General features: G+C 50.5%; 1 protein-coding gene across 4 annotated transcripts in view; it reads left to right on the top strand.

The window, feature by feature from the left end:
* Slc13a3 (solute carrier family 13 (sodium-dependent dicarboxylate transporter), member 3) overlaps window positions 1-19,815 on the top strand; it is a 52,254-nt gene that overhangs the window by 1,212 nt on the left and 31,227 nt on the right. For 3 of the 4 annotated variants that reach the window (XM_013010854.1, XM_013010852.1, XM_013010853.1), the window contains exons 2-3: window positions 15,760-16,025; window positions 16,955-17,118. In XM_013010854.1, coding sequence (XP_012866308.1) covers window positions 15,760-16,025; window positions 16,955-17,118 — 430 coding nt within the window. The remainder of the gene's footprint in view (window positions 1-15,759; window positions 16,026-16,954; window positions 17,119-19,815) is intronic. The other variant, XM_013010855.1, reaches the window with a different exon arrangement.

The following is a 19,815-nucleotide window of genomic DNA, read 5'->3' as shown; positions in this document are numbered from 1 at the left end:
TCTCCTCTCCTCTCCTCTCCTCTCCTCTCCTCTCCTCTCTTCTCCCCTCCTCTCCTCTCTTCTCCCCTCCTCTCCTCTCTTCTTCCCTCCCTTCCCCTCCCCTCCCCTCTCCTCCCCTCTCCTCTCCTCCCTTTAAGGAGTTGCTTCATTAGTGTTGGTTTATGCAAGCCATTAGACTCCTGTCATGAACAGGAAGGAATAAATGATAGAATATGGATCAGGTCACCTTAGCCTATCCTAGATGACTTCCTGACCCAGGGGTCTGAAGTTAACCTCCTCTCTTCTCTAAGTCTCCCTGTGTCAGAGGGATAAGCGGGAGGGATGGTGAAGGCTGGTGCAGGCTACCTGGTAGGGAACAGAAGGGACTATGGTCCTGGGGTAGGCAGAGCTCTGGGGTAGGAGAGAGGAAACGGGGATGCTCTACCCCCAGCAGCCTCCATCACTGCTCTCTGTTCCACCTTCTGATGAGATTCATATATCCTGGGGCGGGCAGCAGCCCTTTCCCTGTGCATCTTGAAGGGAGACAATTCAAGTTTACCAAGACAAAAATCTCAAGGGCTGGGGAAGGGTGTAAAGCTAAAGCTTCATTAGCAACATAGGAGCCTGGAGGAGCACAGCGCAGAGGCAGCAGGGAGTGTGCCACCTGGTAGTGGGTCTCCTCACAGGGTCTTCCTCAATGCTTGGCACCAGGCTGGAAGCAGGTTTCTCTGGCTGTGCTCCATTATGCTGTTCACAACAACCAAGTGGCTGCTCTTTGTGTCCTTGCTCAACACGTGAGGAGATGGGAACTCAGTGGGGCCAGGTGACTTGCCCAAGGCCACACAGCAGGTCCCTGACCAGAACCCGCAGCCTGCACCTCTGTGCATTACTCACTGTGCTGGGTTGCTATTTGGCAGGAACCACTCCATGCTCCCTGCAGCTCTCTGATAGGGACCTTTCTGTGGCCTATATGTCATTTCCTCTTTAAGTGTCTGCTCTGAAGTGGGGGCCTCAGCCTCCTCCAGACCCCCATACGTGCAGGCGAAGTCTGGCCGTCTAGAGCACCTCACATCCCTGTGTGCCTGGATATTTAGAATGAAGAGTCTCTCAGCCTAGTGTACAATGGATACATGTAGCCCACAGAACATTCCACCTGCTCCCACTGCTCCCAGTGGTGGCTCCACAAAGTCTGAAGGTCTAATTTATAAAGTTCTTGCTGTGCAAACCTGGCTCTAATATAAGGTTGGCAGCATTGGCCTCCATCTCCCACACAGCCCCTTGGAAGCCCCTACGTCCCCAGGCAGGTGCTGTTGTCCCTGGGGATTCCTAGGCATCACAGAGCTCAGATCAGAGAAGAAGCTGGCAAGACTTGGCACCTGCTGTGTGCGGAGTTGTCTGGAATGAGGGATGTCATCTCTGATCAAGGCCTGCAGACTGCACAGCTGTGATGGTCTGGGTGCTGGCTGGTGGAAGGGGAGTTGGTCAGCTTCAGGGTGATAGCACGGGGTCATGTCCTCTGGCCCAGTTCTGGGAACGCTGTCAGCAGGGAGGAATGGAGTGTGGCACCACTGGGAGCTCCCAACTCTGACTCCACAGTGCCAGAGACTACTGTTGGGAGGCCCTGAATTCCTCTTCTTGGGAATTGGAGGTTTCAGGAACAGCTTTTGCAGCTGAGGAAACAGGCTAGGAGATGAACGATGGGAAGAACATGGTCCTAAGACTTGGGCATGGAACTCAGCTCTGAAACCCCTGAACCTCTTTTACCCTGCTTGTGATATGGGGAGGTCTCACCCCCTGGAAGGGCTGCTAGAAGGATTCTGAGACGGCACAGAAGCCATGTGGATATGGAAGTTAATAACAATGATGATAGAGAGGAATGATCAATTCTGCCTTTTGTTCACTTACTTTCACACCAGCCTTGAGAAGTAGAAGCGCTTGTTCTTACCTGGTTTTCACAGGCGGGAGAGAGAGAGAGAGAGTGGCCAAGTAGCAGTTGGGCCTGCACAGCTAGGAAACCCAACTTCACTCGCTTTTCCTCTTCTGGCCCTGGGTTGTGGGAGACAACACGCGAGACAACCTGGGGTTTCTCAGCACTCGGAGTCTCGCTTCCTGGGTTGACCTGCTTGGACTCTGGCCAGCCCCTGCCTATATGGGCTCTTGGTACCGTCTCACAGAACCTCAGAGAACTCGGGTAGGAAGTCTGTCCCTGCACTCTAAAATGTAGATTAGATCTGATCTGATTATTCAAATGTCACCCACATCAAGCAGGCTAGAGTCCCCAGCTCCATATTATTTACTGTTATTCAAGATGTTATACATTCATATTTTGCTACTGTACTTTTTAAAAAACTTAAATGCACAGATTTTTAAAAGCATTGTTTTTTTTGGGGGGGTGAGTGTTGTATATGAAGAACCAGAAGATAGAAGAACCAGTGATAGAAGAAAACTCACCACAGATAAGGAAGACAGCAAGGACGAGCTTGAGCCATTCAAAACCTTGGTTCAGGGGAAGGCAGGAGGGAGCAGGACTTGGACTTGTCCTGGATGGAGATGTGAGATCTCCAAAGTAATTTGGAAAGGCCAGCACTTCAGCCCGGCCCGAGTCTTGGCCGGGCATGGGGCATGTGCGAAGTTGCTTGGCGGCCGTGGGGGCCAGATGACAAGTGGTGGCTGGTAAGTGCAGGCAGTCCCTGAGTGATGGCCACCAGACCCACGGCCAGGCCCCCGAGCCTGGAGGCTGGTGCAGACCAGCCATGGGGCCTTTCTAGAGCCCCTGGGGAAGATCCGGCACAGCCAGCACCCTGACTGCAGCCTGGTGGAAAGGATTTCAGGCAAGGCACGACAGTATATGCCTGAAGTCGGCACTTGGGAAGACAGGCAGGGAGAGCAAGAGTTCAAGGCCAGCCAGGGCTATATAACAAGACTGACTCAGTAAAACCAAATAAAGAAAAGAATTTCTGACCTCTGCCTTCCCCCTCCTCTGCGCTGTGAATGTGCCTGTGTGGTTTTAAGCAATTCTGCTCATCACCGCCGCAGTGGGAAATGAACACGTGTCAGAGTCCACATCGGTTTCCCGGAGGGACTTGGTCATGTGCCTTGTCCTACCCTGAATTCCGAGGTACCAGTTCCTCATCATTCAGCAAGGGCCTTCATGGGCCTGGGATGCCAGCCCTGGTATCTGGAGAGAGCCTGGCTTGCTAGCATAGTTCCTGGTTATGCTCTCCTTCAGATACGAGTTCATCTCTGACCTGGGCCCCCCTACACTGTGTGATTCATGAAGGATGAATGAAAAATGGAAACTATACATAACCTTTTCTGGCAGGATTTTGTGGTGAATATATAAGTTTCTATGTACAAAGGACAAAAGTTTTCTAGCCAGCTGCAGTGGCACATGCCTGTAGTCCTAACTATTTGGGAGTCTGATGTCCAGAGGACTGAAGTCTGAGGCCAGCATGGAGAGAGAAGTTCCAACCCGCAAGGAAAGCAGAGATTGGGAGGAAGAAAAGTTTGAGAAACTCTGTCTTTCCGGCGGGGGGGAGAACCTGAATTCAGTGATGTGTGTCTGTGATCCTGGCAATGGCAAGAAGCATGGAGTAGGCAGATCACAGTCCATGGAGAGGGATGGAGACAAGTAAGCAGCAAAAAGCAGGGCTGGAATTGTGCCTCAATGGTAGAGCACCAATTTATTAAACTTAGCTCCTGAGTTCAAACCCTGGAACTATCGAGGGGGGGGGAGGGAGACAGAGAGAGAGAGAGAGGTTTATTTGGCAGCCTAACCTCTGCTGACGTTTTTCAGGGAGGAATGTTTGGAGCTGATTTGGGAAGCAGAGATGGCTAGTCGCCCCACGGGAAGGGTTGAGTTGAGATGATTGATTCTGGGCCTTCATTTTCTCATCTGGAGACTGGGCTCCATCCAGCATGGCCTCTGGCGTTGGGGATGAGGCGGGAACGAGATGGGCTTCACACTGGGGGGCGCCTGGCGAAGTCCTGGCTCGGGGCTCTCCGTGGCCACCGGCGCTGTCACCATGGGGGCCATGTCCCACAAAAGAGTGTGGCCACCCTTCTGGCTGACCCACAAGAAGGAGGAAACTGGGATTTGGGAGGAGCAGAGTTGTCTGAATCTTGTGGTGTGGGCCGAGCAGGCATGAATGCCAGTCCCCCACGCCCCACCTTGCTCGGTGAACACCCCATGATGACTTATTCTTGTGACGTTTCATTTCAACTCGGATGTCAGATTTCTACATGAGAGCTGAGGGGCAGAGGTCAAGTTCACTCACTTCTTTCCTCTTTGTTTTGGAACTAGTGCTTAAACTTGGGTCCTCACACTCTTGCTTGACTCATTTAAGCTCAAGGCTAGCACTCTACACTTGAGCCACAGTTCCACCTCCATGTTCACAGACTTCTATTCAGAGCACTGCAGGTCCTCAGCAAGGGACGGGAAGCTCTGGGCTCTGCGGGCTACCTTGCTGATCCCATCTCTAGTCCCTTTCCCCAGTGCCCCCTCTGTTCCCACCACTCTGGCTTCCCGGTGTTTCCTTCAAGCTGGCTCTCACCTCAGCTCCTCTGCACTGTGTCCCTCTGTTTGTCGGAAGCCTTGCTTCATTCATGTCAGGTTGAACCTCAAAGGCCTCCCTTACCCACCTTTAGGCCCATCTAAGAGGAAAACAAAAAAAAAAGCCTTCAGCTTCCATTCTCTTCTCTGCCTTTGCTTTCTTCCTGCCTGTCTCTCTGTAGATGGAGCAGGGCAAGCAGGCCTGGCCAGTTTAAAGAATTTCAGCAGGCTCAGAGGCATGAGGCTGCCCATGGCTGGTTCCCATCTTGGTGTGATTGGGGCTGGTGGATAGTAGCCTGCAGTGGGGAGCCTAGTGTAGCAGGTGGTTGAGATGTAGACCATTGTTTGGTTGGTTTGCTTATAAAAGCATTGTTTCCTAGCATGTGGGTGATTACCTGTAGGAACTGGCTAGCCCTGGGGGACAGGGCCCCTCCAGGGTACAGAGCCTCAAAAACAGAAACGACGAAGCAGAATCAGTGCAGTGGCTCCACTCTTCTCAGTACACGCCAACCTCACAGTCCTTTTGCTTCTTCAGACCTGCCCAGATTGCTTCTGCTTCAGGGCCTTTGCACTTGCTAATCCCTTAACCTGTCACAGTTGGATCCTCTGGTCATTGAAGTCTCCAATGGCGCCTCCTCCTAGTTGTCCCCTTGGATTGATGACTCCATTGCAAGACTTGCTCTCCTCATCTGCAAAGTGCTCTCTAAGGCAGCTTCCCATCTTACGATCTTCACAGTGTTTGCCACAGCCAGAATGGATACGAGCAAATGAATGAACTTGGATTTGAGGGAGGTTTTGATTTCAGAACACATGTGTGGCTAAAACCCCAGACTGCATCGTCACCACTGGGGAGGACTGAGGCCTTGGAGGTGCTTTTAGGGGCCTTCCTAGCCTGGGGTCCTCAGGAGCTCTGTGCCAGGTGGGCACGCAGACCCCCAGCCTCAGATGGGGTCCTCTGAGGCCAAGCCAACTTTCCGCTTCCAAGACTCCAGCCAGGTGTGTAAACAGCCAGCAGCCAGCGGGAGGGAGATCGTGTTTCCTGACCCAGCTCTGCAGGACTCTGCCCTTTGCACTGGGTTGCAGCATCTGACACCCCAGACCCAAAGACTCAACGCCAGCACTCTAGCTGGGCCCAAAGCGAGCTGTGCAGGGGCGGGCACCAAGACACTGCAGCCATGAGGTATCAGGGGCCTGGGGCAGAGATGCACAGGCCCTGCCTCCTCCTGGCTGTCTTCCTCGCCATGACTCACCTTCCTCATCCGAAAGGTGGGCACAGCAACACGCACTGTGGGAAAGCCGGAACGTGGCTGGTATGTACACAGCAAGATGGAGCCAGGAGCCCTGCCCACTCCACTTGCCTGAAATTCACTGGACAAGGAACACTGGTCCCCACTGGGTAAAGCCATGGGCCAGCATGCCCTGCTGCCCGCCTGACAGGGTCCCTTCCCTGTCCCTTTGCTCTGCTCTCCCGTAGGGACCTGACGCATCTGCTTGCTGGCCTGTGAGACTTGTTGTCAGCCATGACAACTCCCCCACAGGACAGTGCTGGCCATGGGGAGGCTGTGGGAACCTGAGCTGCACCCAGGAGGCCACGAAACCAAGCTAGTGCCCCCCCAAGCCTGCCTAACAGTAGGTGCTTGTAAGCACTCAGGTACACGCGCTGACCCATCCCCACTCTGGGGCAGGTGTCTTGTCCACACATACACAGGAAGGAACTGAGGCACGCACAAGAGCAGAAGCAGGTGGGTGGCCAGGTATGACCTGCAGTGTGCCACACCATGCCAAGCGCTGTGGAGAACCAAGCAGAGGAGAGATGGCAAGCCGGTATGGAGCCTGGACATTTGAGGCCCGGATGTTCTCCTTGGACAGGAGAGGCCTGAAGGAGGTGACAGTTGAACAAAGGTCTGAAGAAGGTGAAGGAATGAAGCCAGAGCATCTATACAGGGAGAGCACTCTAGGCAGAGTGTTTACAAGTGCAAAGGTCCTGAGGTGGGAACATCGTGGGTAGTTAGGAAACAGGGAGCATTGCTTCCCAGGAGAATGACCCCCTGAGCCCCTAATCATGCAACCAAAGAGCCTGGAAGCACTGTTCACCCAGTACCTTTGGGCAGGCTCCCCTCCAGCCTGAGAAAACCCCTGCTTGGCCAGATCTTCAGGCATGGGACCTTGAAAGTGCTCCGGGCTCCATGTTGGGATCCGAGGGGTGAAGGTGAAGAGCAGGAAAGGAGCTGCCCATGTCACATAGTGAATCAAATGCTTTTCCGGAGCATGTTCTGTCTCCTACGGCCGAGTGAGGAGCTGCAAGGGCTCCAGGGCCAGGCTGTCCCACCCCACCTGCATCTGCCTACCCACTCCTGAATGATTACCCAGGCCCAGGAGCCCTATTACTGAAAGGGTCCAAGCATTTAAACTTGTCAGGACATCTGCTAATGAGTCCAAGGGTCTAACTCTGCATGGGGGATGGGGGGTGAGAGTGGCTGAGCTCAGAGGTCTCCTGGAGCCACTTCCCCTCCCCCTCCACTAGTCCAAATGGACAGGGGGGGGCCCTAGCTGCCGACATGGGACATGGGGCAAATGGGAACCAGGCTGTGGGCTGCCTTGACCAGTTCCCTTGGGTGCCCAGCGTGGGTTCTTGGGTCTGCCCTTGCCCCTCAGCCTCTCCCTCCAGCAAACGGGAGGCTAAACTCAGCCCTGCTCATCCTCCAGTAGATGAGGGCCTGAAGGGCCCAGGCCTGGGCTGTGCTGGGAGAAGACGCAGTGAGGTTCAGGCTGCCCAGCTGGATGCCCTGCTTAGGACCTCGTGGGGGCTGTGGGGCCAAGCCCTCCCGGGGAGCAGGCTTCCTCCTGAGGAGTCACAGTGGGCAGCTGGTCCCATCCTTCTCACTGAAGGGATGGCTGCCAGCTCTCTGCCTGGCACGGGGCTTCTAGCCTCTGCCAAGAGCCTGGTCAGTGGCCAGTACCCTGACAAAGCCTACTGCAGCCTGGGGAGCTGACCGGGGACGGGGCCACAGCGTCCCAAGAGCTCCTGAGCTTGGGCCCTGGTGAAGGGGCAGCTCCTCTCTCCCTTCTTTTCTTTTCTCTGGCAGAGCAGCCGGTTTGGGGCAGGAGAAAGCTGCCTGGGGTTGCCTGGAACTCACTCTCCAGCTCAAAAATTAACCACCTGACACCACATTTTCCAGTGTGTTCCGTCTGCAGACTTTAATCCCCGAGGTGATGTACTGGCTGAGCTCGAGGTGCTGGGTTTCTTCGGGGAGGATTAGAAGCTTCCTGTAGCAGGCCCTGGAGAGGGTGTCTGGAGCAGGTTGGCATGAGTTCAGCTGGGTCAGGGGCTGTGCCCAATCCCCATGCCCACCCTGGCCTTACTCCCAACCAAGGCCCGGATGAGGGGAAGCCAGGGTGGCACCACAGAGCAGATGGAGGTTGAGCCACCAGCCAGGGGCAGGCTGTGTCTTGCCCTGGTGCCAGTCTGCTCCCAACCTCGCTGCCAATAGCAATACCAGTAGCTCCAGGGACCCTAGTCTCTCAGTGAAATAAGACAGCATGGGCCCTTAGCTTTGCAGTCCCTTCCAACTTGCTCTGTAACTTCAGGCAAGCCACTTTCCTTCTCGCGGCAACTCTGTCCTCCACTGTTCACTATACCAGCATGTCCCAATGTCCACACTATTGTCATTGACACGACTGGCTATGTCCCCTGGGACTAAGTCCTCCCCTGCTGGGAACCTAAGATCAAAGGGTCTCAGGCCTTTACGTTCTAAGACCCAAGGACAACATTGTTAAATTCTAGATTTCAGAAAGTAAACATGCCAATTAGATAATAGGTCTCACTGACACATGATTCTTTTTTTTTTTTCAGTTGTGGGGCTTGAACTCTGGGCCTGGGCACTGTCTCTCAGCTCTTTAGCTCGAGGCGAGCATTCTACCGCTTGAGCTACAGCGCCACTTCTGGTTTTCTGGTGGACTTTCCTGCCTATGCTGGCTTTGAACCGTGATCCTCAGATCTCAGCCTCCTGAGTAGCTAGGATTACAGGCATGAGCCACCAGCACCTGGCTTGACACATGATTCTTAATAATCAATGCAGTCTTCACAAGTCCTCCTTTATTAAGAGCTCCCCATGTCGCTCTCTCTGATTCCTGCTTATCCTATGTTAAATAAACCTCTCTACAGTAGGCATTGCTACTATGAGTATGGAAGAGATAGGGCAGAAGGTGGATAGCTAACGGCCCAGGATCAAGGGCCGGACCACGAAGGAGCTGGGTCTCATGCCTGCCTGACCCCAGCACCCACACTTTACACCAGGACACACACAGAAGAAAGGAAATGACTCTGATGACGAAATTGCTGCCTTCCCAGGGTGGGGTAAGGCATATGTAGCATAGTTCATTACCTTTCTGAGAAGTTGAGAATAGAGAACAAAAGGCCATTTCTGGTGATGGAAGGGAAGAGGAGCTGGCAAGTCCCTGAGGTGGATGGGACAGCACGGGGTCTAGTCTGAGCAGGCTCAAAGCCCCTGGCAGGAGCAGGGTGTTGGAGAGGCCGGTGGGAGAGAAGTGACTGGCAGTGATCAGGAATGTGGTTGGAATGGTTTTAGGTTTTTTTGTTTGTTTGCTTTTTCTGTTTTTTTTTTTTTCTTGAGAGAGGGTTTCATAACACAGCCAGGGCTGCCTGTGAACTATGATCCTTCTGTCTCAGCTGTCTGAACACTGGGATTACAGGCATGTGCCACCACTCCCAGCATCTAGCATCCATTTTTGACCAAGGAGACATAAATAGTAAAAGATACATTGAAGCCCTTCTTGGGTCTTCTCACTGGGTTAGGCTCCAGCCTGTTTCACGGAGAGTGATGGGGGCCATGGTAGTGTGAAAGTCCCTGAGAGCGATGGCAGTGGGAATCCCACCTCAGTGCCGATGGTCCTGGCCCCACACTTCCCTCCAGCAAGGAACTGGTCTTCAAGGAATGGCCTCAATACTGCGGAGAGCAGCTAGTGTGTGACTTACAAAAGGAGGAAGGGTGAGGAACAGGAAGAAAGGGGAAAGTCAACAAAGAGCACACACTGGGAGAGCTGTGTTCTAACGTGGGAGAAATTGTTAAGTAGATACTTGTCTGCAAAATATAGAAAAAGGGAAATGATGGCCCTCCTAAAACAGATCTCTAAATAAGAAACAAAAGAGTTCAAAGACTAGACATTAAGAAGCAGAGGGAGATAAAAGCAGACAAAGCTTAGGAAGGAAACAAACAAAGCTGTCCTGGTTATGAAAGCCGTGTTAGAAGCAGTGAAATGGGGACGTGGCCAAACCATAACCTGGTGTACAAGCTACAGGTGCTTCAACAAAACTGAGTGGAGAAGAGGAAGGAAGGAAGAAGGAAACAAACATGGAAGACAGCAGAAATCCAACATCTGCATACTTGGTACTCTTACAGAAGAAAATGAAGCAAGACAGAAAACAATACTAGAATCTTTAGTAGAAGAAAATCACTGTAAGGATTGTGGTTCAAAGCCAGTAGGAAAGTTCATGAGACTTATCTTCAATCAACCAGCCAAAATCTGATACAGAGATGAGACTCATTTGGTAGAGCACCAGCCTAAAGTAGAAAAGCACCTACATCCTGGCGTGCACACGTACGTGCACATGTACATACACACACACACACACACACACACACACACACACACACACTGAAAGAGCAGATTGTCTCTTAGGAAGAAAACTTATGGAGTCCTCAATACTGAGATGTGTCAGGGCCACATTAATGGGCCTTGAAGGTTACATTAAACATCTCAGACATCCAGGCAAAAGAAACCTTAAGAACACCCTAGGGAATTCCAGTTGGCCTCCATTTCCATAGTATAATAATTAAATAACCAACTCTTTAAAAATTCTAATGTAAGAATTTTACCAGTGTTACTAATGTGGTATGCAGAGAATTATTCTTTCTACAAATATTGATGTTTGTTATAGAAGTTTAGAAACAGTGAATAAATCTGAAAATATTCACAACCCTAAGATCATTCTCCCTACCAAGAACATACATTCAAAAATTTCACAAGTATCAGTCCACGGGGCCCTCTGGGATGTAGACACCCCAAGGTAATGACCCCCCCATTTGTAGAGGAACAAACTCAGGCCAGGGGCTCAGTATCTTGTCTCAGGAATTCAATAACAATGTGTTGTACCCAGGGCTTCCAGCCCAACAGAACTTTCTGTGGTAATGGAAATGTTCTATATCTGATCTGCCCAAAATGGCAGAAACCAGTCATGTGGCCAGTAGGACTGAGGAGCAGGAATGGTTAATTTCAGTTGATTCTAATTAATTTAAGTGGAAATAGCCATATGTGGCCTGGGCTACTGTATTTGGAGGATCTGGCTCTAGAGATTTCCTGGTCATTCTTTTCCTTTTTTTTTTTTTTGTCGGTCATGGGGCTTGAACTCTGGGCCTGGGCACTTTCCCTGTGTTCTTCAGCTCAAGGAGGGCACTCTACCACTTGAACCACAGCTCCACTTCTTCTTTTCTAGTGGTTTATTGGAGATAAGAGTCTCGGAGTTTCCTGCCCAGGCTGGCATTGAACTGCGATCCTCAGATCTCAGCCTCCTGAGTAGCTAGGATTACAGGTGTGCGCCACCTGTGCCTGGCCACTCTTTTCCTTCTAAGGCGACTGACTGCGATCCACTGCCCATCCACACCAAGCGCCTCCTTGGTCACTGTGGTCATCCGAGGCAGAATTCTTGCATATAGTACCTGGTTTCTTAGGCCGAGCTCTCTTTGAGCCTAGTCTCCGGGCTCTTGCATCCTTGGAGGATTGGGCTGAGTCATCTGACTTTAGTTGACAGAGGGAATCTTCTAGAAAAATGGGGAAAAATTTTCCTGGATCCCTGGGCCCCTCTGTGAGACAGAGCAGAGCCCTGGGGACAGAACAAAGGCCAGAGGCAAACTGCTTACCCTGAGGGACCCAGGAAGCCCATCTGCAAGGTCAGATGCCTCCTTCAACCTCTGAACTCCAGAAGTTAAAATTCAAAGGAACAGTGCTGGAAATCACGTGACAACCACGTACCTTACCCTGGTTCTGCAAACTCGAAGCCTGCACCTCATGAGAGGTCACCAAGCAAGAGGCCCAGGGGCAGAGGTGGCAGGGATCTGCTGTGGGGTGGAGTAAAAACGTAGATTCCTCTGTGCCCCCCACCCTCCATCCTCCAGGCTCCCCCCCCCCATCTTGCCAGGACCTGGAGCTGGGGCCTCCCCTGCGCTCTCCATGGTCCTGAAGGTTTCTCTCCACCTATCCAGACCTCAGTCTTAACACTTACAAACTGGGAACTTTTAATGGAGCAAAGCCTTTTAACCCAGGGTACTGTGACTCCTTGTACTCTGTCAACATGCAGGAACAGAAAGCAGGCCTTAATTACCAATGATAACCATCACCCCATCAACTAAAAATATGTCACTGAGAGGTCACAGCTAGTGACTATGGGATGGATGCCACTTGCAAATGTGGTTGTTTTTACTTGTCCTTTTCATGAGACAATCATTAAATGATGAGATCTGGCAGAGTGAGGCTCATACTCTCAGCGGCCCTGAGGGAGAGGTGCCCTCACTTTGCTACTTCTCCAGCCCTCCCTGCTGGACCCAGGACACTAATGCCCAGTGCCACTGTAAATGATGATGAAGTTTAGGCATTTCTGTGTGTGAGAGAATGCCTCTGTGCACCCCAGCACTGGGGAAGGTTAAGGCAGACATGGGAGAGTTGGTGAACTTCCTTCACAGCAGTGATGGAACCTGAATACAGTGCCTGATCTGAATCTCTTACTCGTTCAGCAAGCGGACACCTGGCATCCAGCTGGCAAATCTGAATTCATTTGCCCACAGGAAGCTCGGCTGGGGCGGGGGCTATTTGGGGTCACCCGGTGCTGATCCAACCCCTGACCAGCAAGGTAATAAAGCACTCTTAACCCACTAGATGCCAAAGCCTGGTGTGGGCCAAGGGTCCACATTCCATTCCTGCTACTACCCTAGCATACCACACAGCCCACCTGAGCTGTGGCCCTTCCACCCATCATAGTTCCAAACTAGAATCATCTCAGTGTCCAATTACATATCTACAGATGGGACATACTCAGCAATAAAAGAGAAGGTAATGCAAGCCACAAACCCCTGAGGAAGACCACCGGCATGAAAGTCTGTCCTGTGTGTTCCATTGACGCAGAGTCCAAAGACAGTGATTGACGTCACAGTGTGTGTGTGTGTGTGTGTGTGTGTGTGTGTGTGTGTGTGTGTGTATGTGTGTGTGTGTAGGGGATGCCTTGTAGGGAGTGGGGACTGGACTGAAGGAGATAGGAGATACTTGAGATGAGGGGAATGTCCATCCATCTATCTAGGTTGGGTTAGAGGCAGTAAGTCTGTCCAAACTCCTTGAACTGGGCTGTTACAATGGAGCTATTGTATCACTAGTAAATTGTAGCTCAGCAAGGCTAATTTTATAAACAGAGCTGTTCATTTTTCTCCCCAGCTTTTGCCATGAAATGTTTCCAGTGGGGGGAGTTCTTTTCCTATTCTCAGTCCCCCTGTACACCTGTGGCTTCCCCAGACACTTGAAAAAAATCTGCAGTTGCTTCTATACCTTAATGAGGTCTCAGTTCAGAAATGAGACCAAGATCCTCCACTTTCCTACCTGGGCCAGAAGTTGGAGATGGGCAGTGGGGGGAGACTGGTATTCTCTTATGGTGTCACTTCTTCCTACTCCATCCTCTGGGAAGCTGGCATCATTCATTTCTTCATCTTTCTTTAATAGACTCTGAAACATACAGCTGTATCTTTTCCTGATACCTGAGTATTTTATATTTTTTTCAAGAAGGTACTCTGCTTCCTCTAAAGTTGTTGATTGTAAGTATAAAGCTGTTTAGGCTCTCTTGATTTTCCCTTTGAGGCCGCAAGTTGTAGTCAGGTCCTTTCTTCATTCTTTATTTTCTTGAGATAGATCCTGCTATGTCACCAAGTTAGCCTGCAACTCTCAGTCCCCCTACCCAGCTTCTCAAATGCTGGGATTACAGGCATTATCTTACTTGGCTCTCTACTTAAGGTCTGGCCTTAGCATGTTGCTAGTGGGAAGCTATATTATCTCCTAAAAATTTTAATTTGGGTGTTATTCATGAGTGTTTCACCCACTCTGTGTGTCTTCCACACCCCAATTCCTGTCCAGTTAAGGGATAATGTTTGCAAAGTTCCTCTACTGCCCCCAACTTCGTTTATAGTACCATGACTGCAGGATACTACAGAGCCTGACTTAGGAGTCTGCACAAGCTTTCATTCTCTGAGGTGTGGTTCAAGTAGGTTCTCCCCAGCCTTCTCCTTGCAGTTGTCTCCCTTTGACCTCTAAACTAAATTACTTAATCCTGAGCAACTTAGAGCCACATCAGCTACTGCATATGCCTGCTCCTGTGGGCAGGTGTGTCTGCAGCCCTGCCCTACACAAAAAATGAGCTCCTGAGGATAGATGACATCTACTCTCTTTATATCCAGAAGCTGAAGCTGGCAGCTGAGGGAAAGCTAAGGGTCATAATATATCCTTCCTTCATACACTCATCCATCCATCCATCCATCCATCCATCCATCTATTCACCCATCAATTCATTCATCCATTCTCTACTGGCTGATACCAAGTCTTTACAATACCAGCCACTGTGCTAGGCTCAAAGGACACAAAGAGAATGAGATACCTGAATCAAGGACCCTGTCCTCAAGGGGTTTGTATGGAAGTCAGGGAAACAGAGAGTAAGCATGTCATGTTGAATGCCCAAATCTGTGGAGGTTACATAGCTTTCTGATACAGAACTTTCAGAAGGCCTCTGCTCAGCTCCTTGCAGATCTCCCCCGTCAGTACACAGAACCGTGTGGAGCATGCACGCACTCTTCTGGGTATGGCGTCACTACACCTTTCATTCCAGAACCACTCTCAGTATGTCTCTTCCAGAAACACACATTTCCATCTGGTGGGTTTCCTGTAAACCAAGCTCACCCTTGTTCTCTGTGTTTGGCCCAGATAAGCCCAGATTCGGCTGGAAGACACGACTCCCATACAAAAGAACCTTCTGGCATAGGCATCTCATGCCTGGTGCCAAACATTTCTCCAGTGTCAGCTTGGAGAGATGCTGGCATCTCTGAGGAGCTTCTGTCTTTGATAGGTTCTCCTAAAGGACTTCAGGGGAGGTCTGGGGGCCGGGGAGCAGGGAGAGTGAGCAACTGTGATACAGGTGTGTGAATGAGATGAGTGTTAACAGAATCTTACACGTGTAGGGACCTTGGGAAAATGGCATTCAACAGGCCTCAGTTCTCCTAGTAGAAAAACAGACAAACCTCATGGTTGGGAACTGGTTCTCAGAGTGTGAGTTCCCTGGAGTGTTTCCTTGGTCAAGCTTCAAGCCAAAGAAATCCCAGGTGTGAACCAGATGGTGGGGGACAAAGGGAGCTGGACTGTCTCAGTCCATGTGAGCTGCGATACCAAAATGCCACAGAATGGGTAATTGTCAAACAGCAGGCCACAAACCTCCAAAACTCCATTTCATTGCTCAACAGATATCCAAAATGGAGGCACTGGCAGAGTTAGTGCCTAGTGAGGGCTGGCTCTGACTCAAGGGTGCCCTGCTGCTGCTGCACCTCACTTGGCAGAAGGGAGACCCTGGGTCTCTTTGATAAGGGCACTTATCCCACTGATGATAATCAAACCCTCATAGCCTGAAGTCCCATCTCTTGTTACTGCCACAGTGACTAGGTCTAAATACATGAATGGAGGAAAGGGAAACACATTCAGTCCACAACAAGGAGATGCTGACATATCTGCCTTTCCAACTACGCACTCAGTTTCCTGGCCCACACTCTGCTTAGCACTTGTCCCTCTGGGAGCCATGTTGTCTCCCGGAGTAGTGGAAGCCAATGAGCCAGGGATGGCCGAAGCACATTTTGTGTTGACTTTGTTCTCCCTCACCTCCTCACTGCCCTTCTAGAAGTTTCTGGGATCCCTGATCAAGTATATTCTTTATATTCTCATCTGTATGGCAGGGGACACATGTAAGCCAATGGGAATATTTCATTGAATTCTGCAACAGTCTTCGGAAGGGGCCAGAAATAGCTTGCTCATCTTATAGCTGAGCAAAATAAGACCCAGAAAAGTCACAGAACCCATACAAGGTCAAGGCCTGGGACACTTCCACACCCACTGCTTCTCTGCATGCTCCCCTGCAGGAGGGCCGCTGTCTGTTCGTGGTTCTGCTCATGGCAGTGTACTGGTGCACAGAGGCCCTGCCACTGGCCGTGACCGCGCTACTCCCCATCATCCTGTTCCCCTTCCTGGGCATCCTACCCTCCAACAAGGTCTGCTCCCAGTACTTCCTCGACACCAACTTCCTCTTCCTCAGTGGGCTGATCATGGCCAGCGCCATCGAGGAGTGGAACCTGCACCGGAGAATCGCCCTTAAGGTCCTCATGTTTGTGGGGGTCCAGCCTGCCAGGTTAGTGAATGCCTATGCACCATACACAACGACAGGCCCTTGGGGTACCATTGTCCTCCGTAAGAGCCCCTGGGGAGAGGGTTCACATGCTGAGGCCCTGGCCCCATGTGTAGGGACTGCTGTCTCATGGCCTTAGAGCAGTGGGCCCTGGCTGCCCTCTAGACTTGGACTTTTATTCTCAGAGGATCAGGTGTTCTTTCACTGCATTTAGACCCAGCTCAGGATTTAAAATACTATAGTATAATAAAGTTATGCAAACAGCTTTCTTTATAACACATATCTGTGCACCCCTGATAACAGCAGGTAGGCCTGGGAAGACCCATGGCAGGTTTGGATGTCAGAGTCAGCCCAACTTCTGCAGCTCTTTATATGTGGTAGGGCAGCACATTGGAAAATCAATACGAAGAAGAAAGAAAAAAAAAACAACAACCATGAAACCTAGATTCTGTTGGTGGGAAAGGACCAAACAAAGGCTGGGAGGAAGAGTCCAGGCATGTTGGTTGCTGGTGGGAAGTCCAGAAGTTTGAGCCAAGGTGGAGTGGGAGGAGAACAGGAAGAAGGCTGGCGAGGCCATTAGGCTAGCTGGCAAATCTTGATGTCCAGCCACTTGATTCTGAAGTAGGTGCCATTGAGGGTTTGGAGACACAGGAGTGACCACTGCAGCCTTGGAAAGCCTTCAGAACTATCTTCCCACAGGTACCTGTGGTCGTTTCACAGAGACAAATTGAGCCAAGGATTCCTTAGACCTAAAATAAATCTGATTACTGGTCTCTGGCTGGCCTTCTCTGGACCTTGACTTTCAGTCTGCCAAATGGGCAGGGGTTTGGCTTCCTCAAGCATGGGAATCAGAAGCTAGGAGCAGAGGAACTCCAAGATCTTGTGGTCTGGGTCCATCTTACACTTCACTTTGAACTTCCTCTGGTCCTCAGGCTCATCCTGGGGATGATGGTCACCACCTCGTTCCTGTCCATGTGGCTGAGCAACACCGCCTCCACCGCCATGATGCTGCCCATCGCCAGTGCCATCCTCAAGAGTCTCTTTGGCCAGAAGGAACCTCCAAAAGACCTCAGCCAGGAACATGAGGAGAATGCAGGTGAGGCTTGGAAAGGCATTGGGGCCTGCTCTACCCTTGTGAAGGGGTGGGGAGTGATATCGAAAGGGTGTTGGGGAAGGCCACAAGCATACACCATTATTGGGCACCTAGTCCATGCCCAGTAGTTGTAACTGAGACTTAGAAAGTCAAACCATGGCTCCTTGATTTGGAAGGTTTTACATTTATTGAGCATACTGTGAGCTGAGCAGTGAGCCAAGTGAGCTACATATGTAGCTTCTTGCCCTTCAAAGTGGCCCTTTGAAAGAGGCACAATAATTATACTTGGTTGCAATCACTTGAACAGATACTGTGTCCCTACTCACAACAGAAATGCCCATGGAAACGATGAGATTTCAGTCAACAAGACTGGCACCACCAAGGCAGCTGGGGCAGCAGATTGGACAGTGAGGGCAGCCAGTATCAGGGGGGAGGGGGCAAAGGAGGGGAGGAAGGCTTGGGAACTCCCAGCACTACTGGGGAGGGCATGGCCCAGGCCAGACATCAGGCCCGCAGAGGCAACATGGCTCGATGCTAGCTGCATTCATCTGGAGGTGGGAATTTGAGGGGGTGTGAGTTCCATAGCTAATAAAGGGTGGCATTGCTCACGTAGGATGCCATGCTGCTTTTATGAGACACCATAATTAGCAAACCAAAGTGTCTAAACAGATCTCCTGAAGCAATTGTGGTCACAGAACAAACCATCATGTGGCTCACAGTGGTGACCAAGGTCACGGTGCCAATTATGTATGAGCAACAACTCGGCTTGTTGCATGAAAAATGGAAAGCTAGGCACACAGAACCTAGTTGCTCCTGTGGGAAGGATGTCAGAGAGAGCCCAGGTTAGAAGGGAGCTAGCCTAGAGAAGGGAAATTGACTTTCTCAGATCACACAGCAAATGGCTGAGCCCAACATTGGACCCAGGTAATTTGGCTCCAGAGCCCACTCTCTTATCCATGAAACCAGCTATACCACTGAGAATTATTTTGGCCAAAGTAAAAGAAGGTCTGCCTTTGGTTTAATAATAGGGAGTGTTTTCTTCGGATATCATGAAGTTAGAGAAAGGCAGTTCTGGGATCCATTCAGAAATACATCAGGAGTTCTTGCTGGTAACTCTGGTCTCTCATGGCCACAAAGTGCAGCCATCTCACGGCCACCATAAGAAGTCTCACTTTTATGGGGCTGGGAAGGTGGCTCAGTGGTAGAGCGCTTGCCTTGCATGCCTGAGGCCCTGGGTTCGATTCCTCAGCACCACATAAGCAAAATGAAAAAAGCCGGAAGTGGCGCTGAGGGACAGCACACAGGCCCAGAGTTTAGGCCCCACGACCGGACCCCCCCCCAAAAAAAAGTCTTACTTTTATTGACATGTATATGTATACATATGAAAACTATATATAGTTATATATTTATATGTGTGTGTTTATATTGTTGTTGTTGTTCTGGGGAGTGAACTTGGGGCCTCTGTGATATCCCTGAGCTCTTGGGCTCAAGACTAGTGCTCTACCACTTTGAGCCACTTCCAGTTTTCTGGTAGTTAACTGGAGATAACAGTCTCCCAGACTTTCCTGCCTGAGCTGGCTTTGAACCACGATCCTCAGATATCAGACTCCACCTAGCTACCTAAACATATTTTTAAAGCTAGCTTTAAATAGATACATATGTAGGCAGAAATTGTTAGTCTATCCCCATATCAATTCTTCTTTTGTTCTTTTAGTAATAGAATCCCCACAGGGCAAATGACTGTGCAGAGCAAAGACTGAATTTCCTAGCTTCCCTTTTGGTTAGATGTGGTCAGATGATTAAGTGTAGCCAATGGGCTATAAGTAGAAATGATAAGTCTAACTGCTGGCTTCTGCCCTCCTGCTGTGTACTTCCTGCAGTCTGCTTCCTGCTGGGTACTTCTTGCAGTCTGCTTCCTGCTGGCTGGATGTAAATGTAATGGCAGAGTAACAGAGACCACCTGAGATTCAAAGATAGAAGCCACATCACCCAAGAGATGGCAAATCAGCCCAGTAGACTTGGGTTCTATCACTATCACATATAGTTATGTTCTTTGCAGTGTGTGTTAAAATGAACAGGACCTGTTAAAAGTAAAACATTGCTCCACAAAGTGATTGTCATGCCTCAGCAGGGTATGCCTTGCCCCATCATGCACAAAACAGTTCTGCTCATTTTATTTTCACTACAGCCCTGAAAACTCAGAGTACCTTAAGCCCTTTACAGGTGAGATGCAAAGTGATCACATGATTTGTGCAGAATTCTGCTGTCATTACCTAAGCAGAGCTAGGACTTCCACAAGGGCAGTCTTGTTCCACGTGGAAGGGAAGAGATAGCAGTAGTTGGATGATTTTCCTGTAAATAAACAGTAAACAGCTTTCTTTGGCTGTTTCTGGGACAGCTACTCAGCACTGTCTCCTGCCCAAGGTAACACACAGTGTGGGTATAATGCAAAGTCCTGAGTCATTTGCCCTGTGCTGTAGAGTGTGAGAAGGCAGGAGAGCCTGGAAGCTGGAGTGGACACTTGACTTCCAGGCCACAGGATCGGAGAGCGAGGGCTGGTTAATGATCAGCCTCTGAGGCCCAGGACAAGGCTAACTCTAGGGCAGAGAGATGTCCTTTTCACCCAGTTTCTGTGCTTTGGTCATGCCGGTGGCTGGAAATGAGACAAGCTATGGGATGTGGAAGTTGGTGTTGAACAGG

The sequence above is a fragment of the Dipodomys ordii genome, unplaced genomic scaffold (assembly GCF_000151885.1).
Source record: "Dipodomys ordii isolate 6190 unplaced genomic scaffold, Dord_2.0 Scaffold13, whole genome shotgun sequence".
Taxonomy (NCBI): domain Eukaryota; kingdom Metazoa; phylum Chordata; class Mammalia; order Rodentia; family Heteromyidae; genus Dipodomys; species Dipodomys ordii.
Note: the sequence above shows the minus strand (reverse complement) of the source record. Positions and strands in the feature narration are given on the sequence as shown.